Source organism: Pristiophorus japonicus, chromosome 10 (assembly GCF_044704955.1).
Source record: "Pristiophorus japonicus isolate sPriJap1 chromosome 10, sPriJap1.hap1, whole genome shotgun sequence".
In the NCBI taxonomy this organism is placed as follows: domain Eukaryota; kingdom Metazoa; phylum Chordata; class Chondrichthyes; family Pristiophoridae; genus Pristiophorus; species Pristiophorus japonicus.
Window position 1 is genome coordinate 26455665 of NC_091986.1, and position 24940 is coordinate 26480604.

General features: G+C 45.6%; 1 protein-coding gene across 1 annotated transcript in view; it reads right to left on the reverse strand.

Moving 5' to 3' along the window:
• Positions 1 to 6569: 6569 nt before the first annotated feature.
• Positions 6570 to 24940, reverse strand: part of uchl3 (ubiquitin carboxyl-terminal esterase L3 (ubiquitin thiolesterase)) — an 80110-nt gene continuing 61739 nt past the window's right edge. Inside the window, exons 6-8 of the mRNA XM_070891720.1 lie at positions 19908 to 19983; positions 10918 to 10976; positions 6570 to 7147 (exon numbers count right to left, since the gene is read on the reverse strand). Of these exons, the coding sequence (XP_070747821.1) occupies positions 7064 to 7147; positions 10918 to 10976; positions 19908 to 19983 (219 nt within the window). The 3' untranslated portion in view covers positions 6570 to 7063. The remainder of the gene's footprint in view (positions 7148 to 10917; positions 10977 to 19907; positions 19984 to 24940) is intronic.

Sequence of the window (24940 nt, forward strand, 5' to 3'; positions counted from 1 at the left end):
GTCCCTCAGCACGTACTCCTGGATCTTGGATCGCGCCAGTCTGCAACACACAGTCGTGGACATCTCCTTGCTCTGGAAGACCAGCAAGTTTTGGCAAGACCAAAGTGCGTCTTTCACCGAGTTGATGGCCGTCCAGCAGCAGATGATGTCTGTCTTGGTGTGTGTCCCTGGGAACAGCCCGTAGAGCACAGAGTCCTGTGTTACGGAGCTGCTCGGGATGAACCTCGACAGCAACCACTGCATCTCCATCCAGACCTGCCTTGCAAAGAAGCAATCCCAAAGGAGATGGATGACTGTCTCATCGCACCACAGCCAATTCGGGGGCAGAGTGCCGTGTCTCTGAAACCCCGGCTGTGCATGAAGGATCTGACGGGTAGGGTCCTCCTCACCGCCAACCAAGCTACATCTTGGTGCTTGTGTGAAAGCTCTGGCGATGAGACGTTCTGCCAAACGAGTTCGACAGTCTGCTCGGGGAACCACCCAACAGGGTCCACCCTCTCCTTCTTTCGTAGGGCGTCCAGGACCTTACGTGCCGACCACTGCTTTATGGCCTTGTGGTCAAAGGGGTTTTTTTCTGAAAAACTTTTCCATGAAGGACAGGTGGACAGGCATGGTGCAACTGGTGGGGGCGTTTCGCGGCAGCGTGGCCAGGCCCATCCTTCGCAACACCGGGGACAGGTAGAACCTCAGCACGTAGTGACACTTGGTGTTTGCATACCGGGGGTCTATGCACAGCCGCACACAAAGGTGGCCATCAGGATGAGGGCCTCGTTCGGAACATCCTTTCCTCAACTGTCCAGAGATTTGTACATCGTGTCTCTGCGGACACGATCCATTTTGGACCTCCAGACAAAGTGGAAGACGGCCCGGGTGACTACCACGGCACAGGAGCGTGAGATAGGCCAGACCTGCGTCACGTACAACACCGAGAGCACCTCACTCCTGATGACCAGGTTCTTTCCTGCAATGGAGAGGGAGCACAACTTCCACCATCCCAGTTTTTGTTTCACTTTGGCGATATGCTCTTCCCAGTTTTTAGCGCACGTCCCGTCCGCTCCGAACCATGTTCCCAACACCTTCAGGTAATCTGGCTTAACGGTGAGGGGAATAAAGGATCGGTCGGTCCAGTTGCCAAAGAACATGGCCTCGCTTTTGCTGCGATTGACCTTCGCTCCCGAGGCCAGTTCAAACTGGTCGCAGACTGCGGATCCAAGCAAAAGACGGTGACGTCGTCCATGTACAGGGAGGTCTTGACCTGAGCACCTCCGCTGCCTGGGTTCGTCACCCCTCCTGATGGACTCGGCAAAGGGCAGGAGGAGAGGGGACAGCCTTGCCCGACTCCAGACCTGATCGGAAAGCTTTCAGTTTCCCACCCGTTGATTAGAACTGTGCTACTGATGTCTGTGTAGAGCAGTTGGATCCAATTGCGGATACCCTCCCCAAACCCCATCTTGGAGAGCACGTCCATCAGGTACGTGTACGATATCCTGTGAAAGGCCTTCTCCTGGTCCAAGCTGATTAAACAGGTGTCCACCCTCCTGTCCCGCAAGTAGGCGATCGTATCCCTGAATAGTGCGAGGCTATCAGAGATCTTCCTGCCGGGGACAGCGCAGGTCTGGTCCGGGTGGATCACCAGCTCTCGAGCAGACTTGACCCTGTTTGCAATGACCTTCGACAAGATCTTGTAGTCCACATTGAGCAGCGAAATGGGCCGCCAGTTTTTGATTTCCTCCCTCTCCCCCTTCTGCTTGTAGATGAGGGTGATGATGCCTTTCCTCATTGATTCTGACATACTGCCAGCCAGAAGCATACCCTCGTACACTTCCAGCAGGTCTGGGCCCATCCAGTTCCACAGAGCCGAATACAACTCGACCGGTAAGCCGTCACTTCCGGGAGTTTTACTCGTCGCAAGGGACCGGACGGCCTTTGTCAGCTCGTCTAGAGTTAGCGGATGGTCCAGACTCTCCTGCTCGCTGTCGTCTAAGACCTCTGAGATAGACGACAGTAAAGACTGGGAGGCCGCGCGGTTTGTGGGCTTGACGTCGTACAGCCCGGCATAGAAGGATTTGCTGATCCTCAAGCATGTCGGGCTGCGAAGATGTCACAGAACCATCTTCTTCCTTTAGGTTAGTGATCACAGAGCTCCCTATGTACCTTTTGGAAGAAGAAACACGAACACATCTGGCTCGACGGAGCAGACTCTGGAACGGATGATGATTTTGGAGGACTCTGAGGCAAAGAGCGAGGTTTGCTGGCCCTTCACCTCTTGGAGTTCCTCCACGACATCGACCGCAGCAGGAGCAGGTTTTGCATACACCTTTGAGGATGAAGAACCTCTTGATGTTTGTCTTGATTGTTTCCCACCAGTGCATCGGGAATCACAGAGGGGTTTTACGGTTCTCCAACTTTTTTAATCCCTCTTTGTAATTCCTCAACGTTTTCCGGGGTCAACAGTTTCACGTTGAGCTTCCATAACCCCCTGTCAACTTTCTGGTTTTCCTGTGGGAGGCAGTCGGCCAGTAGGAGGCAGTGGTCAGAGAAGAACACCGGTGTGACGTCGGTGGATCTGACCTTGAGCATGTGGGACACAAACAGGAAGTCTATTCTGGAACGGACGGACCCGTCTGGTCTCGACCAGGTGTATCTGCGCGGTGCTCCATCTGCAGGGTTGCTGAAGACGTCGCACAGCTTGGCATCTTTTACCACGTCCATCAGGAGTTTGGATGTGGTGTCCAGTTTGCTGTCGGCTCTGCTGGATCGTCCTGCCGCATCGATGATGCAGTTGAAATCATCGCCCAGAACGACCGGTCTGGATGTCGCCAGCAGCAGTGGGAGCTGCTGGAGGAGGGCCAGCCGCTCGCTTCTGAGAGGCGAGGCATACACGTTAATTAGCCTTAGAGGAACATTTTTATACAGTACATCTGCTACGAGGAGGCGGCCGCCCACCACCTCCTTAACTTCAGTGATGGTGAAGTGGCCTCCCCACAGCAGAATGCCCAGGCCGGAGGAACGGCAATCCGTTGCCTCCTGACCAGACGGATGGTCCGTGGGACCACCATTGCGACCACTGCCGGTAACTGCTGAAGGCCACACTCCTGCAAGAATAGCAGGGTCTGCCTTGACCTTGGCGAGGTACCCCAAGGTGGAAACACATCGCGTAGTCGACTTAATGCTACGCACATTAATGGATGCAATCTTTAAACCCATTTTTAAATTGGTGATTGCAGTCCAAACATTACATTTCGAACACGCAGTTCCCGTATACAAAGATTAGCTTTAAACTTTTCTACTGCACCTTGGCTGAGATATGGGTTGTCCTCTGCCTTGGGGATGGTTCGACCAGGGGACAGCAGCAGTGTGGACGAGGGGTCCTCCATGTCAAACGGGCTGCCCTCGCCTGGTGTTGGTTGTTCCTTGTGTGCATCCTCTGTGGTGTCGTTGCTCACAGCGTTCTGGAACTGGGGTGCATCGGTGGCTTCGTCGCTCCCGGAGATCCGGAGCAGGGGTGCATCGGTGACATCACTGCTCCTGGGGTGCCGGAGCTGGTCGCATTGGCGTTTTGCCTCTTCTTCTGCTGGTGGTAGTGGGGGCTTTTGCCTCGCCCTTCGTCATCAGAAGAGCTGCAGCCACTGCTGTCTGTCGTGGACGGTAGCCGTCTGTTGCCTCTCGTTTCTGCAGGAGGCCTCTTTTCCTTTGACTTGTGGGCTGCCTTCTTCTTGGCGACACGCTGTCATCCTATCCCTATTCCTCCTCTGCTTCTGCTCCCTCCTCTTCCATGGACTCGATGTCTCGGGGGGGGGGGGGTAAAGAGTTTCACTGCTGGGTGTTAGTGTCAGGCAGCGTCCCGTGGCAGACTTCCCTTCCTCCTCTCGGTCAGTGTCGACTAGGGCGGTGGTTTGTTCGCACGGTATCTTGGTGGGGAGGGAGGTGTAGGTAGGCCTCCTCTGGGGTGTTGCACTCCTCCGCTTTCTCCTCACATGTCACCATGTTCTTTGCCGCCTGCGCATAGCTGAAATTGCGCTTGGGGCAGGCCTTATGCTGACTGAGTAACATGCAGGGTATTCTTGTGTACCTCCTTCACAGTCAAGTTTCAGACTGCTTTTGCAGACTCCGTCATGGTCAACATCTATTGGGGTGGTGGATGTAATGGTAGCCATTTTTAAGGGGAGAAAATAGCTTGAATAGGAAAAGTCATCATATCCCTCCACAAAACAGCACATTGAATCTCAATATTGACAGTACTACCGTTAGTTGCACCCGAGCACATTGTGAAGACTTGTATTTGCATTTATATAGCGCCTTTCATGACCACTGGACATCTCAAAGCGCGTTACAGCCAATGAAGCACTTTTGTAATGTGGCAAACACAGCAACCAACTTGCGCAAAAGCAGCTCCCACAAACAGCATTATTATAATGACCAGATAATATGTTTTTGTGACGTTGATTGAGGGATAGATTGGCCAGGACACCAGTGATAACTCCCCTGCTCTTCTTCGAAATAGTACGCATGGGATCTTTTACGTTCACCCGAGCGCAGACGCGGCCTCGGTTTAACTCCCCCAGCACGGCACTGGAGTCTCAGCTTAGATTTGTGTTCAAGTTCTTGGAGTGGGACTTGAACCCTCAACCTTCTGAGTCAGGAGTGTGTGGTACTCACTGAGCCACAGCTGACACTACAAGCCGTAATATTTAAATCAAACTGGGCCCTTGAATCTACTCCGTTCCGATCAATTATTGCTCAATTTACATGGTTGAGTTAATCCTCATTCATACTTAGATTTTCCAACAGGGGTTCCCCAATTTTACATTGGTTTAGTGCAACTTGCAGTATCAAGTGACTGAAAACTGCCACGTCTCATTAAACCATCAGCAGCAAAGTTGGCACTTAGAATTGAATTTTAAATTGCTAAGTAACAGGTTGCAATAAGATAACCGACTCTTGTATGCCATTTGCAGTGGTTTGGGGGAATTGTGTGGCAGCAGCTTGAACGTTTTCAGACTGGAAAGAGTTCATGGGAGCTTTACTTTTAAAACAGAAGTTATACAACTGTACAGAAGATTAGTGGGGACGATGGTGATGTCTTTTTGGAAGGAGCATGTTGTGACTGTACAGAGCATACCAGCCTTTAGAACAGCTCATTGTTGCACAACCAGAACACTTGCCAAGTAAATATACTGTTGAAGCACACTAATGGTGCATTTAGCAACTCCCAAGGTACAATTAGTAAGACTACTATCATTTGCGTCTGGTTATTTGCATGTGGCAGTTTCGCCTTGTGGTTTTAGCAGTTAGAAAATGGCTCCACTGATGTTAAGTTCATTAATCTAAATAAATAACCATTTGGCCCATCAAGTTTGTTCATTCCTGTGCATCAACTGCTATAGACTCTGGCCACTTACCCCTGGGACCCAGAGGCAATTGAATTAAAAATCCAGGACATTAACCTACTAACACACATTATTCGACCGTGGCTGGCTGCATTCTGTAGATAACATTCCATGCTCCAACATGAACTGAAGCCACTGTGTGCAGCAGGCTAGGTTACCCATGTCCGTGACAAGATTTCCACCCAGCCATTTTTCAAAGTTTGCGGACAAAACATCTTCTATTTTTGCATGCATCTGTGATGTATCTAAATTTGAAAGAAAAAAAGACTTGCATTTATATAGCACCTTTCACAACCACCGGGCGTCTCAAAGCTCTTTACAGCCAATGAAGTACTTTTGGAGTGCAGTCACTGTTGTAATGTGGAAAACGCAGCAGCCAAATTGCGCACAGCAAGCTCCCACAAACAGCAATGTGATGATGATCAGATAAGATGTTTTTGTTATGTTGATCGAGGGATAAATATTGGCCAAGGCATGAACTCATCTGCTGTTCTTCAAAATAGTGCCATGGGATCTTTTACATCCACCGGAGGGGTCAGACCGGGCCTCGGTTTAACGTCTCATCTGAAAGACGACACCTCCGACAGTGCAGCACTCCCTCAGCACTGCACTGGAATGTCAGCTTAGATTTATGTGCTCAAGACCCTGGAGTGGGACTTGAACCCACAACCTTCTGACTCACAGGCAGGTGTGCTACCCACTGAGCCACAGCTGACAGTGGAATGTTATGCAGATTTGGGTTGCAAACACATTGGAACCATTCTCCTTCAATACACCAATAGTTAGATGAGGCTTATGGTTTCTTTGCAAAAAAGGGTGACAGAAGGGGTTTTTAAATTGCTGAATGATATTGATAATTGCATGCAAGTTGTTTAACTTGGGCTGATTACCGAACAAGGTGACAAAAGTATAAAATTGTTAAGCTGGACCAGAATTGAGAAATTTTGCCTTCTCAAATCAGAGGAAAAATTCAGATCTCTGCTCTCCCCGGCAAAGCTGCGGAAAATCAACTTTTCATTTTGGAAAAATGCAGAAGTCTTGGGGGACGTATAGGACTGTTGGGATAGCAGTGGAACTTTTCAGAGGCTTGGAGGACTGAATAGGTACAGAATATTTTAGTCTAACTTCTTTCTGAAGAAAGCTACTTCCAAAGGAAAGAAAAGCACCAGAACACACAGATAGCAATAATTAATTTATTGAGCACATTTAGAAAGCAAGGAGCGCCAGATTTTTTACCTGCTCTCACGCACAACTTTCCAGCTATTGCAAGATGTCCATTTGATTTCTAGTTAGTGATTAAAGTACAGCTGATGTGAGCACTACAGCAAGAATCTTGCAACCCCCTTCCCCCAGGTGAATTTCCACTGCTTTCAGTTAGTGACGTGAAATGTATGCTGGGATAGGTTTGAAAAACAGAAGATGGTTGTTACACGAGTTAAGACAAAAAGTACACACTAATGTACACTTCATTATCGGATTTCTGGGGGGGGGGTGGGGGGAAAAGAGAAGAGAAAGACATCGAACATATTCCAGAAAGGTATTAAATCAAGTCTTTATACGAGTTAAACCAGATCAAGACTATCACAAACTTGGAGACTGGGGTAAAACAACACTGCTGGAAGTCAATTCAAGTTTAGTTTTTCAGCTCCTTTTTCCTTCCAAGTTGAAGCACTCTATGCCTTGTGCAGGGCCACCAATGTAAACCTTAATTCATCAGGGTCACGTTGCATAAACGTCTTACAAACTCCTATTGCATCCTGGAAGGTAAATCGAAAATTACAACAGGAAGAAATTTGAATCCTCAGAAAGAATAAAATCACATCAGGCTCTGTGCAACAAAGTTCGATCAATATTGTTTGGATTGATGCAGTTTTAATCAAATTGGTTACTAGGCACTAATCTCACGAGGGAGAAGATTACCGAGTACCATCCTTGCTCCCAAATTAACTTGCAACCACTCCAAAGCATTGATTAAATGTACTGTGATTCTCCGCTCCACTCTGACCTCTGACTCCTACACTGTTCCAACGAAGCTCAACGCAAGCTCAAGGAACAGCACCCCATCTTTCGATTAGACGTTTTACAGCCTTCTGGACTCAACATGGAATTCAACAATTTCTGACCGTAACCTCTGCCCCTATTTCTTCACATGGCAGTTGTTGATGATTCTGCCGTTCCCACTGACACCTCCTCCAGACTCATCTTCTGTCTCTTTACTAGTCCCATTACCAGCTCTTTTTGCTTTGTACGATCATCCCTTTTGTCATTCAATCTCCCCTGCCGTCCACCCTATCACAGACTGTCCCTTTTGTTCTTTCCTCCCCGCCCCCTTTCCCTGCCTCTGCACTTGCTTAAAACCTGTTACATCTCCAACTTTTCCCAGTTCTGACGAAGGGTCATCGACCTGAAACGTTAACTCGGTTTCCCTCTCCATAGATACTGCCTGACCTGCTGAGCATTTCCTGTTTCTATTTCAGATTCCCAGCATCCGCAGTATTTTGCTTTTGATTTATTCTGTTTTAAGTTTGGCCTCTGCACTCCAAGTAGTTGATTGTCTTTCACTGCAGATCCTTCCCAACGAAATGACCAGAGTCTTTAATTATATTTAACAGTTTATTATTGTGAAATAATGAGATTCATTAATATCAAAGATATTAATATACTGAGATAACTGACAGTAAATGTTGGAAGTCCCCCAACCCTGTGTTTTTTGGAAGTATTAAGGAGCAAGTTATACTGTAATCTAAAACAGATGATTATAAAATCTGAATCTCAGCCTTGTAACTCAGTCCAAAACATTACTACTAAATATTTGCACTATTGTTTTCCTAGTCAGCAACAGTACCGTAAAGTAGATCTTTTGAATAATTAGCTGTTTTCCCATAAAATAAAGAAAAACTTATCTGGTAAAGTCTGCTTCATTCTTCAAATTAACTGCAATCTTCACAGACAAAGGGAGTATGCCCTAGCTTGACATGTTCTCATGAAATCAAATGTTGAGCACTCTGTGTGCTTTCCTATTGCCACACTGCTGTGCAAAGCCCAAGGATCGGAGTCAATGTGTGCTGACCTGCAACTAATTAACCGCTTGAGACTATTTCCGCCCCCCCCCCCCTCCCCACCCCGTACACTTGCAGGGATGAACAGAAGGGATGATAGCGTCAAGAGGATGCACATCATTCAAAGAATGGAGAACCTACAAGGTAATAATCTACCTTTCCATTCCGCACCCTCCACATACTGTACAAGCGCATCAAAACAGTACAAGTTTAGGAGGCGGAGGTCCCAGTGTAGGAGCCATGGCAGCAGTAGTTAGGACTGATCTGGCAGAAACTGTGTGTGCTGCAGTTAAATCAAGACGGTAATGCTCTGTAAATGTGCAGTGACTGCTCCATGTGGCAGCCATCTGGTTCTATCAATTCCAATCTGATTCAAGGATGCTCAGGAGGCAACTAGAGGCTAGGTGGAGTGGCCATTAACTTATCCCTCAAGTTTCTTCTGTACTAGTAGCAGAATTGCAGAGTTTTACAGCACAGCACCATTGCACCTGTGCCAGTTCTCCGAACTATCCATTAACCGCTTACTCCCATTACCGTGTCCTTTCCCCATACCTTTTGTTTTTTTTCTTTTTGGAATATTTATCCCTTTCCCTTTTAAAAGCAATTACAGATTATCTCTGGAAGGGAATTCCATGTCTTAAACCTCTGGATGAAATAAATTCTCTTAACTTGTTCATTTTTTTGATGATCTCAACTTTATGCCCTCCAGTTACTGATTCACCGGCTAGTGGCAATAGTTTTTCGTTTTTTACCTCAGCAAAACCGCTCACTTTTGAACACCTCCACCAGCTCGCCTCTCGACCTTCTTTGCTCTAATGTAACTTGTTTTAGTCACTCCTCATAACTAAAACGGCCATCCCTACCTTCTGTTGCCTGGGCCTGAAGCTCTGGAACCCTTTGCCTAAACCTCTCTTTCCTTCTTCAAGACGCTTCTTCAAACCTACCTCTTTGACCAAGCTTTTGGTCACTTGCCCTAATTTCTCCGTGTGGCTCAGTGTCAAATTTTGAGTCTCATACCACTACGTTTAAGGTGCGATATAAATATAAGTTGTTGTTGGTGGTAGTATCATTGTGAATCTCTTCCATATTATTTTCATTACTTTTACATCTTTCCTAAAAGTGAGGCACCCAACACCAACGTGTATTTATATAGCACCTTTAACGTAACAAAACATCCCAAGGTGCTTCACAGGAGTGTTAAGAGACTAAAAATTTGACACCGAGCCACACAAGGAGAAATTAGGGCAGGTGACCGAAAGCTTGGTCAAAGTGGTGGGTTTTAAGGCGCGACTTGAAGGAGGCAAGAGCAGTAGCAAGGCAGAGGTTGAGGCCGGAATTGTAGAGCTTGGGGCCCAGGCAACAGAAGACACGGCCACCATTGGTTGAGCGATTATAATCAAGGATGCTCAAGAGGGCAGAATTAGAGCAGCACAGACATCCCATCATGTTTGAGGATTATTTAAAAAAAAAAACAGAATTTGGGGATTGAGTTCATGTTTATGTTTAAGAGTTGCATTTTTAAAACAAAATGAATTTATAGGTGGAACAAGGCCACTGGCTGCAGGCATTGAAGAATGTGCATTAAAGCCAGACAAGCCAGTGTGGGGGAAATGCCACAAGTTGGGAGTGTATTTCAAACTGAAACAAGGACACATCGTCTCAGCCCATTAGCCAGGCTGGTTAGGGACAAACAGACCATTTGATCGGTTTTTGATAGTGTTGGCTGAGGAATGCAGGTCAGGAAACCAGAAGAATTCCTTACTCCAAAAGGAATTATGCAATGGAATTTTTTTTTATATAAACAGGCCGTCGGGGTCTTAGTTTAAAACCTCTTCTGGGGGATAGCATCCTTGACAATGCAGTAACCCCCCCCCAACCCCCCACGCTGCATTGGAGTGTCAGCCTGGAATGGTGCTTGAATTCACAACATTCTGACTGAGAATCAAAGTTGCTGCAAACTCAGCCAGACTGACACTGCACAATGGAGAAGGTCAGCTACCTCCTTCTGACTGGGAAATGTATGATGACTGGGGGGGAAAAAAAATGTTCAAGACAAAAATTTTCAAAACACAAGATACAATTTGTTGCAACTTCGCCCACTGCACACCTTAATGCCATTAGTGGCAATTAAATATTAAATGAAGAATGATAAATCAAAAGAGAGTTGCTTAACCGAGTGCCAAAAGGAGGTGCTACCCCACGGGTAGTTTAAGGTGTTTATAATCGTCAACTGAACTCGAGTCTAGATAGCTCATCCAATGTGCTTAGAAATAAAGACTAATTTTGAGATGGTTTTGAGTTTCACCTTTTTTGCTGTTGGCATACTCCAAAACAAAATCATTCATTTCAAGAGTTAATGTTATTAGTTCATCAAGACACAATTTGCAGTTGATTACGTGGATTTTATAAACTGCCTCCCTTATTTAGGGCTCATTTCTTAATTATTAATATGCAGGACCCACTCTTACCTCGAGCAAGCTATCAGCAGTAGTGTCTCCATGATTTATAGGGAATGGTTTACGTCCATCTGGGTAGAAAAACCAAACAAAATTTAATTTTTTAGCAAATACTACTACTTTGAATGTTTGTTTTTAAAATCAAAGAATGTTGTAATACATACATAATATAAAATTGTGCCATTCCCAGGGTCAGCTAGTAAAACAAAAAGAATGTAATTTCTAGCTGAAGATGATGATAAACAGAAGAACATTAGAAACAAGAGTAGGCCATTTGGCCCCTCAAGTCTGCTCCGCCATTCAATAAGATCATGGCTGATTTTCTACCTCAACTCTAATCTCCTGCACGATCCCCATATCCCTTGATTCTCAAAAAACTATCAATCTCGGTCTTGAATATACTCAAAGACTGAGCCACCACAGCCCTGAGGTAGAAAATCCCAAAGATACTGGAGTGAAGAAATGTCTCCTCATCTCAGTCCTAAATGGCCAACTCCTTATTCTGAGACTGTGACCCCCTAGTTCTGGGCTCCCTAGCCAAGGGAAACATCCTCCCAGCATCTACCCAGTCAAGCCCTGTAAGAATTGTCTATGTTTCAATGAGATCACTCCTCATTCTTCTAAACGTGCAAGAACAGCATGTCAATAATTGTTCATCATGAAAGAAATCAATGTATTGCATTACAAGGAAGAGAGTCCTCTGTAGCAGCAACATTGAGATGGGAACACGGGAACAATAAAATCACTCCATTTTTGCACTCCTATTTGTTATGAGATCATCTCAATCTCTTGCCTTGGCGCATTCTCCATACTGTGCATCTTCCTAGAAAACTAGATAGCCAACAAACTAGAAATATCCACAAAAGTCAACAAATGGTTTCAGCATGAGCGACACACATTAAAACAGTCGTGGAACGAGGATTATATTGTTTGGTGCATCAGCGGCATTCCAGTGAGGCTTCTCGGAGGAATTCAGTATGCATGGCCCACTTTCCAAGATTATTATATGTACTCAAAATTCATTGGGAAGCGAAAGCAGACCAGCTCAGGTGTGATGCCCCATAGTTCATATTTGAATAATGAACACTTGGACAATGTACCTGTGGAATAATATCCCAGCTGAAATCAGCTAATGCAGCATAGACTGGGGCGAGGGTTAACCTCACAACATGACTCAACCACTCACTGAATAAATTCAGACAACCATGGGGTAGTCTTGAATGGTTGGACCTCTGGTCAGTATCCTTAAATTTCGGTGATCTCTAGCTGTGAACCAATGTGTTGCGCTACGGCATAGAACAACCCTGTGAGTCAGAAGGTTGTGGGTTCAAGTCCCACTCCAGGAACTTGAGCACATAAGATTTTTGTGCTCAAGTTCCTGGAGTGGGACTTGAACCCGCAACCTTCTGACCCAGAGGAGAGAGCTCTACCCACTGAGCCACAGCTGACACAGAGGCCTCTCAATAGGTGATCTGAATAGAGCTTCAGTATATGATGGGGAACATTGATCACTTGTAAAGGAATTCATTGTTCTGAAGTGCTTTGGGACATTATGAAGGAATAAATCACTATATAAAAAGCATGCCCTTTCTTTACAAATTAAGGAACCAAATAGTGCATGTGACCCAAGTAAACAAGAGGCATTTCCAGATAGCACTGCTACTGTCATTTAGGCAATAAGACCATTGATCAGACCATGAGCTCAGACAACACAAGAGAATACCAAATAATTACTAGTTGTGATTCTTGTATCCACTTTATCACCTGGATGATGTCAGACCACATTAGTGCCAAATAATACAATTCATCAAATCAGTGGTTGTTGCTTGGCGACATTGGAAAATTACACCAATAAACAGTCATGTCTGGATAATGAAAAACACATAATTGAGCCAGGCCCATAAGAGCTTTAAGAAATGTATTCTCAGTCCCTTTAGGCAGTTATTTAGGCAAGTGCAGAAAATAAATGGTTGAGTCCCGCTTCGATTCTCATCTCCTGCTCTGCTGTAGGGTCACATTTTTCTACAATACACATCTCTTTTTCCTCCCCCCCCGCCCCCGCCTCTCCACCCCACCTCCGATCCCCCAATCCCACTCAAATGCATTTGCGTTTTCAGCTCAGACATGGACGATGACCATGTGGGTGGAGCACTGATCGATGGGCAGTCAGCAGCCATGGGCCATACTTCAAGGGCCAACACCTTCAGGAGAACCTGAAGGGAAGAAAGTACCAACATACCAACAAAAAACAATAATCATCTGTGGAAAAATTGTTGACATGGCCTTTTGATTACAATGAGCAGCCAACCTACCAGCTTTCACACACACACACGATTCTGGGCTGCCATGTTAAAAGGAAACCAAAAAGCAGGGGGCGAAACTGCCCCTTTTTATAGCCCCATTAGTGCCTCCAGGGGGCGCAATGGCGTTTTCACACGGGGGAGGGGGGGTGCTCGCACCTCCAGAAAAATTGCCCAGAGGTTTGGGGGGGGGGGGGGGGGGGGCGTGGTGGCACTTTCCTGGCAGCGCTGCGCCCCGCAAATAGTGCCCCGAGCTGGCACACAACTGGTGAGGACATCATTGCCATGCCGCCGATCCCTTAGCGCCCCACGGGAGGAATTGCCCCGTGAGCCGCGAGGCTGGCGGATATTTGCCACCCTGGCGCCTTTTAAAAGGAGAAGTCTTTAGCGTCCCAGGCTGCCATTTTTATTTGTCGGTTGACTGGGCCGCCATTGTGCAGCCCGGCATTCCGCTTTGGGTGTGGGGTTGCTGGCTCAGTCGATCGTCTCCCGAGTAGCCCAGTGGCGGCCACTAAAGGGCCTGCAGAATGCGTGGCGGCACTCCCGCTTCCTGTGAGGGGCGCACAGCCCAATTCCGCATCGGGACTTCCAGATGTTGAAGAAAAGGAGCTCAACTATATTTTTCCAACAAAAACCCACAGTGCTCAGACATCTGTAGTTGTCGGTTCCCCAGAAAACAAGGAAGTGAAAACTAGCAAACAATCTCTGTTGGCACACATATGACAAAAGGTTTCAATGACCCAGCAAGGAATTCAAGCCCTTTTCTAACAAAACCAAGATACCATGCTAACAATTTCACCAACCAATACAAAGGTCATATACATGACAAACTGTAAGAATGTGTCATGCTTGTAATGTAACTGTTGGATTTTCAAAAACTCAAGAGCTTGCAAATAGCAGCGGACTGCTCAAAATAGGATGTCAGTTCACATATCTGCAGAATATAAACAAGAGTGCATGCACAACATCCTCTTATATCTGGGAGGAACTCATTTGCAGTAGAGGGAAGGGGAAGGGCGAGAGAAAAGAGGGATGGGAAGAGAGAAACAGGAGGGGGGTGGGGGGGGGGGGGGAAGAGAGAAACGGAAGAAACATAGAAAATAGATGCAGGAGTAGGCCATTCGGCCCTTCGAGCCTGCACCATCATTCAATATGATCATGGCTGATCATGCAACTTCAGTACCCCAGTTGTGCTTTCTCTCCATAGCCCTTGATCTCTTCAGCCGTAAGGGCCATAATCTAACTCCCTTTTGAATATATCTAACGAACTGGCCTCAACAACTTTATGAGTAGAGAATTCCACAGGTTCACAATTCTCTGGGTGAAGAAGTTTCTCCTCATCTCGGTCCTAAATGGCTTACCCCTTATCCTTCGACTGTGACCCCTGGTTCTGGACTTCCCAAACATCGGGAACATTCTTCCCGCATCTATCTGTCCAATCCCGTCAGAATTTTATATGTTTCTATGAGATGTCCTCTCATTCTTCTAAAATCCAGTGAATATAAGCCTAGTCGATCCAGTCTTCATATGTCAGTCCTGCCATCCTGGGAATCAGTCTGGTGAACCTTCGCTGCACTCCCTCAATAGCAAGAATGTCCTTCCTCAGATTAGGAGACCAAAACTGTACACAATATTCACCAAGGTTCTGTACAACTGCAGTAAGATCTCCCTGCTCCGATACTCAAATCCCATAGCTATGAAGGCCAACATGCCATTTGCCTCCTTTCCCGCCTGCTGTACCTGCATGCCAACATTCAATGACACCCAAGTCTCGTTGCACCTCCCCTTTTCCTAATTTGTCAACATTCAGATAATATTCTGCCTTCCTGTTTTTGCCACCAAAGTGGATAACCTCACATTTATCTACATCTGCCATGCATTTGCCCACTCGCCTAACCTGTCCCAAGTCACCCTACAGCCTCTTAGCAACCTCCTCACAGCTCACACTGCCACCCAGCTTAGTGCCATCTGCAAACTTGGAGATATTACATTCAATTCCTTTGTCTAAATCATTAATATATATTGTAAATAGCTGGGGTCCGATCACTGAACCTTGCAGTACCCCACTAGTCACTGCCTGCCATTCTGAAAATAACCCATTTATTCCTACTCTTTGCTTCCTGTCTGCCACCCAGTTCTCAAGCCACTTCAATAAGTTATCCCCAATACCATGTGCTTTAATTTTTCACACCGATCTCTTGTGTGGGACCTTGTCAAAAGCCATTTGAAAGTCCAAATACACCACACCCACTGGTTCTCCCTTATACACTTTACTAGTTACATCCTCAAAAAATTCTAGAAGATTTGTCAAGCATGATTTCCCTTTCATAAATCCATGCTGACTTGGACCGATTCTGTCACTGCTTTCCAAATGCGCTGCTATGACATCTTTAATAATTGATTCCAACATTTTCCCCACTACCGATGTCAGGCTAACCGGTCTATAATTCCCTGTTTTCTCTCTCCCTCCTTTTTTAAAAAGTGGGGTTATATCAGCTACCCTCCAATCCATAGGAACTGATCCAGAGTCTATAGAACGTTGGAAAATGACCACCAATGTATCCACTATTTCTAGGGCCACTTCCTTAAGTACACTGGGATGCAGACTATCAGGCCCTGGGGATTTATCAGCCTTCAATTTCCCTAACACAATTTTCTAACAAACAAGAATTTCCTTCAGTTCCTCCTTCTCACAAGATCCTCAGTCCCCTAGTATTTCCAGGTTATTTGTGTCTACCTTCGTGAAGACAGAACCAAAGTATTTGTTCAACTGGTCTGCCATTTCTTTGTTCCCCATTATAAATTCACCTGATTCTGACTGCAAGGGACCTGCATTTGTCTTCACTAATCTTTTTCTCTTCACATAGCTTTAGAAACTTTTTCAGTCAGTTTTTATATTCCCTGTAAGCTTACTCTCATACTCAATTTTCCCCCTCTGCTGAATTCTAAATTTCTCCCAGTCCTCAGATTTGTTGCTTTTTTTGGCCACTTTATATGCCTCTTCCTTGGATTTAACACGATCCCTAATTTCCCTTGTTAGCTACGGTTGAGCCACCTTTCCAGTTTTATTTTTTATGCCAGACAGGGATGTACAATTGTTGAAGTTCATCCATGTGATCTTTAAATGTCTACAATTGCCTATCCACCGTCAACCCTTTAAGTATCATTCACTAGCCTATCCTAGCCAATTCATGTCTCATACCATCAAAGTTACTTTAAGTTCAGGATCCTAGTCTCTGAATTAACTGTGTAACTCTCCTTCTTAATGAAGAATTCTACCATATTATGGTCACTCTTCCCCAAGAGGCCTCGCACGACCAGATTGCTAATTAATCCTCTCTCGTTACACAAGACCCAGTCTAGGATGGCCAGCTCTTTAGTTGGTTCCTCGACATATTGGTCTGGAAAATCATCCCTTATACAGTCCTGGAAGTCCTCCTCCACCATATTGCTACCAGTTTGGTTAGCCCCATCTATATGTAGATTAAAGTCACCCATGATGATTGCTGTACCTTTATTGCACGCATCCCTAATTTCCTGTTTGATGCCATCCCCAACCTCACTACCACTGTTGGTGGTCTGTACACAACTCCCACTAGCGTTTTCTGCCCTTTGGTGTTCCGCAGCTCTACCCATACAGATTCCACATCATCCAAGCTAATGTCCTTCCTTACTATTGCGTTAATCGCCTCTTTAACCAGTAACTCTTCCCCACCTGCTTTTCCTTTCTGTCTATCCTTTCTGAATATTGAATTCCCAGCCTTGGTCACCCTGGAGCCATGTCTCTGTAATCCCAATTACATCATATCCGTTACCTGCGCAGTTAATTCATCCACCTTATTACGAATGCTCCTCGCATTGAGACACAGAGCCATCAGGCTTGTTTTTTTAACACTCTTTGTCTTTTAGAATTATGTTGTAATGTGGTCCTCTTTGATTTCTCTGCCCTCTACTTTTCATTATCTCCTTTCTACCTTTTGCTTCTGTCCCCATTTTACTTCCCCGTCTCCCTGCATAGATTCCCATCTCCCTGCCATATTAATTTAAACCCTCCCAGAGAGCGCGCGCGAAAAGGGGGGGGGGGGGGGGGGAAGTGCACGCGAAAAGAAGGGGGGAAAGAGAAAAGAGAGGGGGAAAAGGAGAGAGAAAAGTGAGAGGGTAGAGGGAAGAGAGGGATGGTGCGAGACAAATGAGAAAAATAAATTGGAGGAAAGTTAAAAACGCTCTTTTCACATCAAATAACCAAAATCTCTTAACATTGTAATACTGCAAAAAGCGAGAAAGTAAAAAATTTTTTAACTTTATTGAGCAGACTCATCAGAAATTGGTTGAACTTGTGAAATGTCTGTCCAGGAGCTTGACTGCTTTGCTTGACCAAGCTTGAAAATTAACAATTTTGTTCAGTACAAAGGGCTTGGCTAATTTACTTAACTTGTTCAAACAGGGCTGGCTGCCAAAATGCGAATGAACAAATAAGGGCAGTGTTCCAAGACATTCCTATTCCCAAGTCTTGACTTCCAATGGAACTGAAGAATTTGTAATGGAAACGCCCAACCTTTGTGGCCACCACCAGCTTTAAACACATTCATCTTATGACAAGTGAATCCTTCCAACAATTCAGCACAAGGAGTTTGTTTTTAAGAAAAGACACAGTTGCAAACCTGGATTGGATCCTTCTGTAGAGTCAGTGCAAACTCTGAAAAGATATCTCGGGTTTGGTTTCCAATTGGGTTGCCAACTCGGCTTGGAGGTATTCCTGAAGGTTTGACCACGTGACGCTCGATCACACCATTTGCAAGCGTTACTGCATTTATATTAAAAAAAGTTGTCTCCCCTGTAGTCGAGACCTTGGCTCGCAGTTTCAGGCCGGCAGTTACCGGGTGAAAAGTTCCGAGAACAGGGCACCGCCCACAAACGGGCAAAGCAAGCACATAGGCACAAACCACAGATGCAAATATGAACTTTACATTTCTCCTGGATTACACTCAGCAGTGCCCGGGAAATTATCTTCCATTCCGGGAGACTCGCGGACCATTTAAGAGTGTGTTGCCAACCCAAATCCAGATACCTGGAACTCAATTCATTGGACCCGACAGACTTCTCTTTTATAATGCCGCTGTGAAATGTAAATATGCTGTCTACATAGAAATTGCACATTCTCCAACCTTTCGGGGAAGAGGGTAATGGAGGAAAGAAGAAATCTGTTCATAGAATAATATAGTGCAAAAGGAGGCCAGTCCACTGTGCCTGTACCGACTCGAAGAAACAGCTGGCCACTCATTTTACCCTCCAATCAATCCCACTTCCCTGCTCTTTCCCCATTGCCATGGAAGTTTTCCCCCTTCGTGTACTGATCCAATTCTCTTTAGAAAGTTATTATTGAATCTGCTTCCATCCGCCTTTCAGGCAGTGCATTCCAAATCATCACAACACACCGAGTAAAAAAAAAACTCACCTGATCTCACCTCTGGTTCTTTTGCCAGTCACCTTAAATCCGTGTCCTCTGGTGACCGACCTCTCTACCACTGGAAACAGTTTCTGCTTATTTACTCAATCAAAACTCTTCATGATTTTGAACACCTCTATTAAAGCTCCCCCTAACCTTCTCTGCTTTAAGGAGAACAGCCCTAGCTTCTCCACTTAACTGAAGTCCCACATCCCTGGTACCATTCTAGTAAATCTCCTCTGCGCCCTCTCAAGGGGGTTGACATTCTTGCTAAAGCGCGTTCATTTAAAAAAAGTGAGCGGGACACAATTCATGAACTTACTCAGACTTCAATGCACTGAAAGACAACTTTCTAACTATCTCTGGCATAATTCTGGAGTTCGGTCTACCGACAAGCAACTACAAGGTACCTTTAAACAACGGGGCTGAATGTGTGGCACTTATGGGCGAGTCCGAGCTGCGCACGCGCCCGTAGGAGCTCCACAAGTTCCGGGTTTAGACATGCACTGCGCATGTGCTGAAACCCGGAACTTGCGATCCGTCAAGAATTCTCTGACAGAAATGGGCCTCCGCGGGCGGAGAGTTGGGCTACTTGCCCAACTTCTGCCCAGCAAAAGGCCTTGAAATTCTTATGCCTTTAGAAGCAGGCATAAGGCAAAAAATGTTTTTAAAATAATATTTTTTCCACTCATTTATATATTAAAAACCCTGTCCATTATGGTAGGTTTATTTTAGCCCTGTTAAAAATTTAAAATTTTTTTTTAAAAATTAAAATATTTAATATAATTTAAATGGCATTTTAATAAATTTTAAACATGTAATGTGTTCTAAATTTTTATTTCATGTGTTGCATTTTTTGGAGGTATTCTCATTCGTACTTGTGGCAGCTCTGTAAAAACGAAACCCACCATTAATATGAATAGGGATCCCCCTACTTTCATTGGTTGGGTCGGCCCACGTGATCCCAGAGGCACTTGTGAACCGCATGCACTCTTGGGCTACGTGGGCCTCTACGCAGGCCTATGCGTAGAGGTCCGGGACCTCAAGCCGCCGAACCTCCCGATAAGTTCGTAGATGTTTTGCAGGTCGGAGGCATCCGCCCGCGGGAAGCTTCCAACCGCGAATTCTACCCCAGAAATATGTTCCTAGATCTTTAACGGGATGGGGAGGGGAATTATAAAGTGATTTATACAAAAGTATTTGTAGCATTACAGTCTTCCGTTTATTATCTACCCACCCAAGCAAGATGTACTTACCCAGTTCATACAGATGTCCATCAATGTTTGCAAAGGTTATAAAATGTAAGTCTACTTTCTCATCTAAGCTTGGTGCCTGAAAGAGACAACATTGATTCATAGTTTAGTCATTATAAACTTTATAATTTCGAAATGTAAATGATCTTAAATTAATGTTCTATACAACACAAAGTTACAGTACTTTTTTGCTTTCCAAAACATTTATTCCATCAGAAGTATGACAAAAAAAAATTAAAGCAGAAAAAGCACAGAAGATAGGTCTGCATCTTAGAGAGAATGAAAGGTTAAAGTGTCCCAACAGATTCCTTTGATAAGAGTCAGTCAATAGATGCAGATCAATGGACTTTCATGGATTTTCAGAAGGCATCTGATAAGGTTCCCTACAAGAGTATAAGAGTAAGGAAGTCATGCTGCAATTATATAGGGCTTTGGTGAGACCACCTGGAGCAGAGTGTACAGTTTTGGTCTCATTTCCCAAGGAAGGATATACTTGCTTTAGAAGAGGCGCAACAAAGGTTCACTAGATCGATTCCTGTACAGGGTTATTGGTGAGGCCACACCTGGAATACTGCGTGCAGTTTTGTTTTCCATATTTACGAAAGGATATACTTGCTTTGGAGGCAGTTCAGAGAAGGTTCACTAGGTTGATTCCAGAGGTGAGGAGGTTGACTTATGAGGAAAGGTTGATTAGGTTGGGCCTCTACTCATTGGAATTCAGAAGAATAAGAGGTGTTCTTATAGAAATGTATAAAAGATTATGAGGGGGCTTGACAAGGTGGATACAGAGAGGATGTTTCCACTGATGGGGGAGACTAAAATGAGGGCACGATCTTAGAATAAGGGGCCGCCCATTTAGAACTGAGATAAGGAGAAATTTCTTCTCTCAGAGGGTTGTGAATCTGTGGACTTCATTGCCTCAGAAATATGTGAAAGCTGGGATATTAAATAAATTTAAGACCGAAATCGACAGTTTCTTGAGCGATGGGCAGATGAGGGGTTATGGGGAGCGGGCAGGGAAGTTGAGCTGAGTCCATGATCAGATCAGCCATGATCTTATTGAATGGTGGAGAAGGCTCGAGGGGCCTTATGGCCTACTCCTGCTCCTATTTCTTATGTTATGTTTTCTTATGAGAGAGTTGTCCCATGAGAAGATATTGGCTTACATTCTCTGGAGTTTAGAAGAATGAGAGGAGATCTCATTGAAACTACGAGGGCTTGACAGGGTAGATGCCGAGAGGCCGTTTTCCCCTGGCTGGAGGCTCTGGAACTAGAGATCCACTGTTACTTGGACTTGCCCTTGCCCATTAAATTTCCATGAGCTTTTGCATTGCAAGTTGCTGCAAATGGGATGTGTGTGAACAGGGTAAGCAAATGAGTATCTCCTTAACTAATCAGGTTGAAGAATCATTAAACCGAGTCCCTGTCTGCCCTTTCAGATGGATGCAAAAGTTCCCTTATTTCGAAGAATATTTATCCCTCAACCAACATCACTTTAAAAAGAAACAGATTATCTGGTCATTATCACATTGCTGTTTGTGGGAGTTTGCTGTGCGCAAATTGGCCGCCACGTTTCCTACATTACAACAGTGACTACACTTCAACAAGAACAACAGCAACTTTTACTACATTAAAGGCGCCATATAAATAAAACTTCCCAAGGTGCTTCACAGCAGTGATACAAGACAAAACAGATGAGCAACATTTGCAAATCTAGAACATGGGGGAAATACAGATATTGCACCCAGGACCCTGCTGATAGCATTATACAACCAGTCACACAGGAAGTGCATGAGAGCAGCGTGGGTTGATTCACCTCAGGATTTGCCCCCACACTTCTGTGGGAGAAGCACTGTGCCTCTGCCTGTCAGCATTCTTGACATCAACAAATCACCACAAGCCGCACCGCACTTGGGAACCAAGTTGCTCCGCGTTAGAAAACTTGGCTAGAATCAAGAGCGGCTTTGATTGTACAAGCAAAATGCTCCACTCCCAACACACAACCCTTCACGCCCGAATGAACAAGCACTAGACTGGAATGCCAATCCCAGCACGACCGACATGTTTTAACGGTTGTCAGTGATGCCGTGCAATCGTGCTCTTTCCGAGAGCTGGGCCTGCCCTGCCCTACAGGAACACACATCTCGCAGGCTAGTCAAACAGCAGCACTTCCAGCAGCTATGAAAAAGTCCCAAACTGCTGCAAGAAAATAAAACGGTGGAATAAATATTTTAAAAGACTCAAGAGTGGTGGGAATGTGGAACGCGCTACCATAAGGAGTAGTTGCAAATAGCATAGATGCACTTAAGTGGAAGCTAGATACGCACATGATGGGGGGAAAGGAATCTCTAACCTTTTCCAGTTCTGATGACCGGCCATCGACCTGAAACGTCAACTCTGTTTCTCTCTCTCCACAGGTGCTGCCTGACCTACTGACTATTTCCAGCATTCTGTTTCTATTTCAGATTTCCAGCATCCGCAGTATTTTGCATTAAGGAATAGAAGGATATGTTGATAGGGTGAGATGAAGTAAGGTGGGAGGAGACTCGTGTGGAGCATAAACACCGGCACAGATCAGTTGGGCCGAATAGCCTGTTTCTGTGTTGTAAAATTCTATGTAATTCTACGTGATTGTGGGAACTATACTTCAAGCAAAAACTGTTTACAAGGGAGCTAAAAAAAAGAAAAGAAAAGCAACTTTTGCAATGCAGGCATATCATTATTTAGATGTACTTAAAAATGCTCTTTTCATGGAAAAAGTCATGCCATTTGCAGTATCGTCACAGGAATATAGTATTTGTATCTCATCAATGCAGCCTACTTTTTTCTTCAAACTTGTTAACTTTTCAAAAGAAACACGTTAAACATATTAAGCAACGTTTCTGATTTGGCAAAGAGCATGCAATTATTCTTTTTGCTTGAGGTGCCGGGGGGGGGGGGGGGAAATTTATTGGCAATTCAATTGGTTAAAAGCAACAACTTGAAGCATTCCAAAAGCATTAATGCCCGCTAGCCTTTTAATGTAATCAAAGAAATGCGTATCGAGTCTAAAATCCATGACTGGCAATGTCACTGCATTAGCTAACAGATGAAAGCTGCTTGCATGGTCCTATTCACAGCTGAAGGCAGACTAGGCTGTACACAAGGGGAGGGGAGAGTGCAACTGCTCTGCAACTTAAGACAGTTTGGGATATGAACACTGCTCATCAACATGCCCCCGCCCCAAAAATTAAAGTTTTCAAGGAGGCAAATAGGCTATCTGAAAAGGTACAGGTATGCGGGTGGGAGGAGGAGATCAGTGCTGTTTGTGGGAGCTTGCTGTGCGCAAATCAGCTGCTGCGTTTCCCATATTACAACAGTGACTATACTCCAAAAGTACTTCATTGGCTGTAACGAGCTTTGGGACATCCTGAGGTTGTGGAAAGGTGCTGTATAAATGCACGACTTTCTTTTTACTCACTGGTTTAAACCACAGAAAGTTGTTGAGGCCAATTCACTAAATATATTCAAAAAGGAGTTACTACTAGGGGGATCAAGGGGTATGGCGAGAAAGCAGGAATGGGGTACTGAAGTTGCATGTTCAGCCATCAACTCATTGAATGGCGGTGCAGGCTCGAAGGGCCGAATGGCCTACTCCTGCACCTATTTTCTATGTTTACTGGGAGGATACAGATCACTTTAAAACTCCTGTGTAGTACCATGACACAACACTTCAAGAGAAACTGTTTAACATCCACTTGCGCCTTTGATCACCCCTTGGGTTATTCAACCTCGGGGTCGGCACATCACAGAGGAACCCATTCTGCTCAGCAGATGTCCACGCACGGATCTTCCCGGTAGGAGAGTCCCTAGGTAAGCAGGAGGAATACGGATTCTTCCGTTGCCTAGACCTGGGCCAGGAATTCCTTTGGATTGGCTCCCGTTCTGCTGCTGGTCAGGTGGAAACCCCCATTGTGTGTGTAAGCTCGGAGGGAATTCCCGCCGAAGAATGTTGAGATCCATTGGAATGTGCTTAATACGGCCAGTGGCAATTCAGCAGAGACAGGTCGAATGTGCTCAGTAAATCAGCATCATAGGCAATCCCTCGGAGTCGAGGAAGACTTGCTTCCACTCTAAAAGTGAGTTCTCAGGTGTCTGTACAGTCCAATTCGGGAATTACAGTCTCTGTCACAGGTGGGGCAGACAGTGATTGAAGGAAAGGGTGGGCGGGGAATCTGGTTTGCCGCACGCTCCTTCCGTTGTCTGCGCTTGATTTCGGCATGCTGTTGGCGATGAGACTTGAGGTGCTCAGTGCCTTCCTCCATTTTGGGCGGTCTTAGGCCAGGGTTTCCCAAGTGCCAGTGGGGATGTTACACTTTATCAAGGAGACTTTGAGGGTGTCCTTGAAATGTTTCCTCTGCCCACTTAGGGCTCGCTTGCCGTGTAGGAGTCCTGAATAGAGCGCTTGCTTAGGGAGTCTCGTGTCGGGCATGCGGAAGATGTGGCCCGTTGAACGGAGCTGGTCGAGCGTGGTCAGTGCTTCGATGCAGGGGATGTTGGCCTAAGCGAGAACACTGATGTTGGTACGTCTGTCTTCCCAGTGGATTTACAGGATTTTGCGGAGGCAGTGTTGGTGGTACTTCTCCAGCACTTTGAGATGTCTGCTGTATATGGTCCACGTTTCTGAGCCATATAGGAGGGCGGGTATCACTACTGCCCTGTAGACCATAAGCTTGGTGCCAGATTTGAAGTCCTGTCTTCAAACACTCTCTTCCTCAGGTGACCGAAGGCTGCGCTGGCACACTGGAGGCGGTGCTGGACCTCGTCATCGATGTCTGCCCTTGCTGATAGTAGGCTCCCGAGGTATGGGAAATGGTCCACGTTGTCCAAGGTTGCGCCGTGGATTTTGATGACCAGGGGGGTGGGGGCAGTGCTGTGTGGTGGGGTCAGGTTGGTAGAAGACCTTTGTCTTACGGATGTTTAGCGTAAGGCCCATGCTTCCGTACGCCTCGGTGAAGATGTTGACGATGACTTAAGAGTTCGACCTGTATGTCCGC